General features: G+C 35.7%; 1 protein-coding gene across 4 annotated transcripts in view; it reads right to left on the minus strand.

Annotated features, from left to right (window-relative positions):
* LOC134374796 (CWF19-like protein 2) overlaps positions 1-8,496 on the minus strand; it is a 97,691-nt gene extending 89,195 nt beyond the window's left edge. For 3 of the 4 annotated variants that reach the window (XM_063092794.1, XM_063092793.1, XM_063092795.1), the window contains exons 1-3: positions 8,402-8,496; positions 6,707-6,845; positions 4,989-5,108 (exon numbers count right to left, since the gene is read on the minus strand). In XM_063092794.1, the coding sequence (XP_062948864.1) occupies positions 4,989-5,108; positions 6,707-6,760 (174 nt within the window). In that variant the 5' untranslated portion in view covers positions 6,761-6,845; positions 8,402-8,496. The remainder of the gene's footprint in view (positions 1-4,988; positions 5,109-6,706; positions 6,846-8,401) is intronic. The other variant, XM_063092796.1, reaches the window with a different exon arrangement.
* Between the last annotated feature and the right edge of the window lie 468 nt (positions 8,497-8,964).

Consider the following 8,964-nt stretch of genomic DNA (forward strand, 5'->3'; position numbering starts at 1 on the left):
AAAATTTTATTAGACAGAAATTCAGACCTACACAAAATAATAAAGAATGCCAGAGATCATAAATCTATGGGTAAATATAAAAGACATGTATAACTTATTTAAAAGATAATTGGGTATGTAAAGTAAAAATAATAACAATATATTATGTTAAAAGTTATAAACTATGTAGGGTTTATAACACATGTAGAAGGTAAATGTATGATAACAATAGTACAGAATATGGTAGGAAGAAATAGAAGCATACTGTTCTGAAGTTCTTATTATAAATGCAAAATGATATTATATTTGAAGGCAGAGCATAATAAGCATTTTTTTAAAATGAGGTACATCTAACCTCTTGCCATATACCAAAATCAACTCAAAATGGATTTAAGACTTAAATATAAGACCTGAAACTTTAAAACTCCTGGAAGAAAACATAGGGGAAACACTTCAAGAAGTAAGACCGGGCAAAGACTTTATGAATAAGATCCCAAAGCATATGCAACAAAAGAAAAAATTTAAAAATGGGATTATATCAAACTAAACAGCTTCTGCAGAGCAAAAAAAAAAAAGTAGAGTGAAAAGACAACCTACAGAATGGGAGAAAATATTTGCAAACTATGCATCTGGCAAGGGATTAATATCCAGAATATACAAGGAACTCAAACAACTTAACAGTAAATAACAGGTAACCTAATTAAAAATTGGACAAAGGAGCTGAATAGGCATTTCTCAAAGGAAGATATACAAATGGCCAACAGACACATGAAAAAGTGCTCAACATCACCAAGCATCGGGAAATGCAAATTAAAATCACACTGAGATATCATCTCACCCAGTTAAGACTCGCTATTATCAAAAAGACAGAGAATAACAAATGCTGGCTAGAATGCAGAGAAAGGGGGACCCTCCTACACTGTTGGTGGGACAGTAAATTAGTGCAGCCATTATAAAAAACAGTATGGAGTTTCCTCAATTATAGATAGAACTGCTATATGATCCAGCAATCCCACTGCTGGGTATATACTGAAAGGAATGGAAACCATCATGTTGAAGGGATACCTACACTACCATATTTATCACAGCTAAGAGTTGGAACCGACCTAAATGTCCATCGACGGATGACTGGATTAGGAAAATGTGGTATATCTGCACAGTGGAATGCTACTCTGCCATAGAAAAGAATGAAATACTGCTATTCACAGCAACATGGAGGAACTTACAGAAAATTATGCTAAGTTAAATAAGCCAGGATCAGAAAGTGAAATACCACATGTCCTCACCCACAAGTGGGAGCTAAAAAAATAAACAAACACATAAAAAAAGAAAAGAAAGAAGAATAAAACAATTACAAAAATTCATTGAACTTTCAAAAGGAGAGGACAGAAGTGAGGCCACCAGAGGTGGAGCGGGAGGAGGTTTAGCAAGAAATTGGTGAAGGGTCACAAAAAATGACTACCTTTTTTGATGTTGAATATACTAATTATACTGATTAGAACATCATGTATTGCACATAGGTATTGATATTCTACACTGTACCCCACAGATATGTACAATCAATTATGTTTCCATAAATAAATAATAAATAATTTTAAAAAGAGAACACCTGGTAAGCCTATAGTGGAGATGAAATGGAATACTAAAAAACCCTCAATACAAAAGAAGGCAAGAAAAGGAGGGAGAAAAGGAATACAGAACAAATGGAACAAACAGAAAAGGAATCGCAAAATGGTAGATTTAAGCTCATCCATATCAACAATTACATTAAACATAAATATCTAAACCAGTTCTATTCAACAGAATTTTTCTTTACCTACACTGTCCAATATGGTAGCCACTCACCTAGCCATACGTGGCTACTGAGTGCTTAAAATTTGGCTAATGAGATTGAAGAAATGAATTTTCAACCTGAAATAATTCTAATAAATTTAATTAAAAATTTTAAAACCATACACAGCTACCATATTGGACAGTGCAAAAAACAGTCTAATTAAAATGGAAGAAACTGATAGGCTACATAAATAAGCAAGACCCAAGTAATGTTATTCATAACAGCCCCAAACTAAAAATAACCCAATGGCTTTCAACAGATAAACATATGAGCAAATTGTGGTATATTCACACACTGGAATACAGCAATAAAAAGAAAGGCACTACTGATAACATGCAATAACATGAATGAATCACATAAACATATGTTGAGCCAAAGTAGCCAGACAAAAAAGGTCATATTACATAAATCAATTTATATGAAATTCTAGAATAGGAAAACCTACAGTGTGCTAAAGTAGATTTGTGATTGCCCAATCCTGGAGTGGGAGAAGAGAAAGAGGGAAGAAGAGGGAGATAGAAGAGAGATTGACTGCAAAGGACCATGAAGATCTTTATGGGATAGTGGAAACATTCCACATCTCAGTTGACATGGAAAACAGGTGCATTCATCAAATAGTACACTTAAAATATGAGCACTGTATTATATGTAAATTGTACTTCAATAAAGTTGATTTTAAAAGTTAAAAGAAAAAAAATTAAAAGACTTTGTCAAAGCCAAGATATGTTTTTTAGCCTCACATGGATCCTCAATGCTATTGAGCAATTTTTTTCTTCTCTTTTATTATCTAAGCAAAGTTATTTCAAATTTATACCATTTCCTCAATTGTCCTTTTACTCCCAAATACCTTCTCAGATGATTTTACCTTCTACTTCACAAAGGAAACAGACAACAACAAGCAGAAACACCATCAATAATCTGCTCTCCTTCTGACCATACTACCTCCTTATTTATCTATTTTTACACACATTTTTACAACTTCCCTCCTAGCTCAGAAGAGAGGGTGCTCCTACTCCTGATCAAAGCTAACCCTTTCCCGTGGGACCTTGCTAATTAAAATTTATCATTCTCCTCAATATTTCCTCTCTCCTAAAAACATTTTCTCAAAAAGACCTTCCAAAAACCCTGACTCCTCTAGCTACCCCTCTGTCTTTCCTTCCCTTCACTGCCAGTACAAGCTTCTCTTTCATTCTCCAATCCACCTCAATGTGGTGTGAGCACAGAGCATTCATTCAAACTGCTCTAAGGGGTGTGTGTGTGTGTGTGTGTGTGTGTGTGTGTGTGTGTGTGTGTGTGTGTGTGTGTGATACAACTTATTATATATATACAAGTATACATACTATATGTTGCAGCAAAAATATATACATCTATTTCCAGGAAAGAACTAATGAAAAAAAAATGGACAATGGGGAATAAAGTGCTCTAAATCAAATGATGTAATATTTAGACAGCCTGGCAGATCCGGGGGTTCTTAACCTGTAATCCTTGCATAAAGTTCAGGGTATTTTATAAACTCCACTGAAATAAACAATTTTGCACGTACATGTTTTTTTGGAGAAAGAATACAAAAAGCTTTTATCAGATTCTCAATGGAGCCAATAATCCAAACCCACAATTGTGGAAATAGTGTTCCTATCTCCTTTTCACTTTAAGATTTTTTTAACTCCCTTTGTTTTGAGTTATATTTTTAAATTTTTTCTATATAATATAAATATGTCTACCATTACAAAATATACTGGCTAGTCTACAAGACTATCTAGTTGTATTCCTCACTATGAATTAATATACCATATTCTCATATAAGATAGGCTTTTGAGGTCTATTACCATATCAAGCATGTCAAGAACTGCAGAACTCTTGGCACAAAACTCTATCCAAACTCCTCCTGCACTAAGAGACTTAACTGAACTCTAGCATGGCTACTAGCAACATAAGACTGTGTCCCTAGGATGACCCTTGCCCCCCAGTAAAATGCTTGTCTAAGAAAGCTCAATGCTGCCAGGAAAACTTACTACTTGTTCTAGCCAACACCTGATGATAGGCTCCTGATCTCCCTTTCTTAGGGCATTTACTAAAAAGAATGTACAGTTGTAAATATGGTATCTCTTAAGAACCTCAAAGCCAATCCTCTGAATGTAATTATAGGCTCTCTGTCTCCCAGTCTCTGTAGGAAGACGGAATACTAACTTTGAAAACTGCCAGCTAGCAAACACAGCTGGCCTAATCAAATTTACAGTGACCAACTCTTTGTAATTTTTCACTTTTCTGACTCTACCGAGGCTTCGCTCTCCCCCTTCCCTCATTTTCCCTTTAAAATACCTAAATCATCTCTGCACAAACTGAAGTGGAGCGTAGCAATTTCTCCAAATATCAGTGGTGTGGTTACTGAATAAAATCTGTTTTCACCTTTTTAACTAATATCAAGCTGTGATTATCTTTGACAGTCTACTGCCAAAGTTTCTGAAACTACAGGTGGGCCAGACATTGAACTACAGTGATTCAATGAGAGGATAACCCTATGAAGATCAGACATGGGAGACCAGTCATCCATAAACATCTCTAGCTCATCACTCTCTAAGCAAAACCTTTCTTCCTGAAAAAAGTATGAAAGATTTGTCTTGTTTTCCACAGTGAGCCCTCTCAGTCCAGAACTGCTTAGTGCAGCCAGCTCAGCATTTGCTTCCTTTTGGCTCCAGAGTATATAAACATAACCTACTTTAAAGATTTTAATATTAACTTCTATGAAAAAACAGACAGGGGTAACAGACTCTCAAATATCTTGAAATTCTTTTCCCTTATGTTTATAATACTGCTCTTCCCTGCTTCTCTTTCTAATTTTCAACAACTTTTACTTAGCATCCTTTACTTCCTATATGGCTCTTAAGTGCTGGTGTTTCATCTTTATTTTCAGTCCCCCTAGGGATTTCATCCATTCTAATGACACCAAGTAGCAATAATTCCCAAATAATATCCCCAGCCTCTTACCTTTCTCTGGAACCCAAGATCCACATTTCCAATAGTTTCTGGACACCTCCAAGTAGATGTCTCCCAGATATTTTCATATCATAACTAGCAATATTTTTTAAGTTCATATATATTTTAAGTTCCCAAATATTATGCCTTTAAATAAAATTTTTTCAAATAGCTTCTTTGGTTAATTTTAGTACATACTTACTGATGAACTATCAGATGAATCATTGTTTTTTTCATATTTCTGTTTCTTGCTCTTTTTCTTCTCTTTCTTTACTTTCTTTGAATGCTTGTCTTTTTTCTTTGTTTTCTTCACAGAATGTTCCTATAAATAATCATTTTGAACAGGTAAACAAGGAATTTAATTTTGTCTTACATTAAAAGAAAGCATTTTGAGGGAAAAAACTCATGTTCCAAAATACTTTAAATCTTTCATGAAATGAGGCAAAGAATATGACTAAACAAGTATAATCTTCCAAGAAATCATAACATGCTTTCTATAATATGTATACTACTAATAAATCATATAGCTGAGATTTCTTATCAGAAAAATATGAGGAAAATTTTGGTTTTAATTTATTTTTACATTCATATGACACAAATATAACCAAATAAACACACACACACACATATGTATATATACAAGGGTACGTCAAAAACTTCCTGGAAAGATTTGTATAATCTTTCAATTCTATTTTTCCACAAACTTTTTGAAGTACTCTTGTACAAAACATATCTGTGCATACATACATACACACGCACACACACATAATAGCCCTCTATGGTCCCCAAAAAATTTATACAAGATTATTAGGCCATAAAGAAATAAAATAAGACAGCATTAATTAAAATTGTAGGAGGAGGGTGCAGTGGGGGGAGGGAAAAGGAATGGAGAAAGGGAAGATGGTGACTAAAGGGTACAACATATTAGTTAGACTGGAAAAATAGGTTTTAAAGATCTACCGTACTGCATGGTGCCCAGAGTTAACAATAATGTATTATATACAATATTCCCCCCCTTATGAGCAGGGTATGTGTTCCAGGACCTGCAGCAGATGACCGGAACAGCAGAATAGTACTGAACCCTACATATACGTACCTATGATAAAGTTTAGCACTGAGAGACTAGCAACAATAATAAAGACAACAATGATAAAGACAACAATTATAACAATATACTGTAATAAAAGTTATGTGAATGTGCTCTCTCTTTCTCAAAATATCTTGTACTGTACTTCCCCTTCTTGTGATAAAGGAACAGAGAGGGATGGCTCAAGATTTCATCATGTTACTCAGAATGGTATGCAATTTAAACTTATAAATTATTTCTGGAATTTTCCGTTTAATACTCTCAGACTATGGCAGACCATGGGTAACAATAGATGGCCAGTAACGGAGACAGAGGAACATGAAACCATGGATAATGAGGGACTACTATATTTCACATTGTATCCCACAAATATATACAATTATTATGTCAATTAAAAACAAATTTCAAATATTGCATGAAGAGAAAACAAGGCTTGAAACAGAAAAAATAATCAAGACATAAAGTTAAAAGGTATAATTTGTGGGTTGGCTATTTAGCGCAATTGGGAAACCATGGTGCAGATAACAACAAGGTCACAGATTCAGATTTCCATATCAGCTAGCTGCCCCCCACACAAAAATATATAATTTTTTAGATCCATAAGCTTGGTATAAGTGGGACAAATATTTAAAGCTAAGCATTCTCACTGCCAACTCAAGTAAAAAAATCTTTTCAGTGTTATAATATCCGAAATATTATATTGTAACACTTCTGCCAGAGAGATAAAACTACTCAGTAATGCCAACTATATGATATTCATTCCGTATCTTATGACGCCTATAAACTTGTTCTTCTGATATTAACTTGAATAATTACAAAAAAAGACAGATTACCTTACACCAAGTAAGCCTGTTGGTATTCACGTGAGAATTGTTCAATTCGCTCATTCACATCAGGTAGCATACAGGTATCCTCACCCCGGAGTCACTTAAGTTCTTTACGCCGTTCTTCTTTTTCAAAATTGGCTTTAGCCTGCAACAACAACAAAAAAGACAAACTGCCAATTGAACCAACTGCTTTTCACAAAAAAAGGCAAATAAAAACCTGTCCAGCTTTCATATATACCTACCTGCTCGTGAATGAACGGTCTGTTCCTTGCCAGGAATCTACTTCTACCAGTGCACAAAGACAGACAAAAACAAAAGCCCTCTCCTTCTGTATTACCAATCACATTACCAATCTCCAGTGAATGGAGCCATCATTCAGGGTCAGAATCTTGGGACCTATTCTAGACCCTCCTCTCTCCCTAAACTCCCTACCTCAAATATGACTTGGAATCTCTTTTCCCTTCACCATCCCCATGGCTACTGCCTTAGACTTTAGACTGACCTCCATGCCTTCAATACGCATTGCTCACACCCCAGTATCCAGCCCCTCAAAATGCTTCAGGATGAATCATCTTTCTAAAAAGAAATTATCATATTGCTAATTTTTATTCATCCTTCAACAATAATCAAATAAAGCAAAGTTTTTCCTAGAAGATTGTTCCTGCCCTCTCATTCTCTCTCCCAAACTCCAAAGCTGGGTTTGGTCTTTCTCAAACTCTATGAATATCTCTACTGTAAAATTTATCACAGCTTATATACCCTACTCTCTCCAAAAACTGCTTGAAACACCAAAGAGATGAAGATGACGAATATTTATTATACATGTATATTACATATGCTGAAATCAGGGAACAATACCAACCTTTCACCTGTCCAACTCTAACTGCACACTATTTCCCATTAAAATCTAGCGGTAGTCATTACCCCTTTCTCCCTTCTGTCTTCTCTACCTCTTCTCTACTGGCTCCTTTTCATCTGCATTTAAACTAGTTTAAGATTTTATCATCTTAAAACAAACACAATCAAAAACTCTCACTGAACACTCTTGCTCTCCAAGTACAACTTTTCCCTTTCATCGCCACACTTCTTATATACTGAATAAGCTGTCGCACAATTCAGTACGGTTACCTCCTCCATTCTTTATATGTTACCTCTATGCATCTCAATCTTAATAAGAAATACAGTACTTTTCAACCTTTTGTGAAAGGCTAAATTTTCTGGGTCTGTAGTGTTAACTCCTGTTTGGATCAGTAAGGGCTTACGATAAGTCTGGAATTGATACCAACAGTAAGACTAGAGAATGAAACATCAAATGAAATGAAACAAAGTCTACTCAAACAAGCCTTACATGTGTCACTGGAAACAAACAAACAAAAAAAACATTTCAGATAAAAGCAGATAAAATGACAGGCTAGCAGAGTACCTAGGAAGTCCGCAGTCCCGGTATTAGAAATGTAAAAAAATGGATGACACAGAAGGTAAGGGAACTTGGAGAAAAAGAAACGGATCATCCAGAAAAGACAATAAGTAACTGGAACCTGCGAGACCATCTGGGGGCGGGAGATACATAAGAGTTTACCGGCATCGCAAAGAGAGACTCCACCCAAACAAGGTGGAGAGGGAAGGGGGGAGTGGGCAAGCTCCCGGGAACCCTCAACTCCCACAAATCTAAATTCCTACAAAAGCCCCCAACGGAGGTACCTGGCGCAACACCTCAGCTCTGGCAATCCGGGTCTGTTCTTTACGATCTTGGATACTCTTTGCACTTTGAAATCTACCACTGCCGGCCGCCACAGTTGTTGTCATCGTAAAGCCAGGAAGTCGTCAGGAAATCCCAGTTTACGACAGTCGTAATTTAATAAACAAACCTGGACTTCCGACTAGGGGGAGGAGGGTTGCTACTTCACCAGCAGAGCATGCGCAGATCTGGATGTCGCTTAGCGTTCCCCGATAGTTCCAGCTCCAGGTTTTCGTCCAGCGGGGACTTCCACCAAATTATCCACTAAAGTATCCTTTTTCGTTTGCCTGTGCTGAAAACAGGCTAGCAAGAGGGCAAATTTTCTTTGAAGATTCAGTGTTTTGCTCTGGTGGATCTTTTTTAAATATATGAAATAGTCATGTGAATTTTGCCTTGTACTTCATATTTTATCCGTGCCTATTTAAATTGTTAGAAGTTTACATTTTGTTTTTCTCACCTCATATTATTTGCTCATACTTATCCATCCAAGAATCTTTTATTACAGTGAGCAATTACCTATTTATTT

This window comes from Cynocephalus volans, chromosome 4 (genome assembly GCF_027409185.1).
Source record: "Cynocephalus volans isolate mCynVol1 chromosome 4, mCynVol1.pri, whole genome shotgun sequence".
Taxonomy (NCBI): Eukaryota; Metazoa; Chordata; class Mammalia; order Dermoptera; family Cynocephalidae; genus Cynocephalus; species Cynocephalus volans.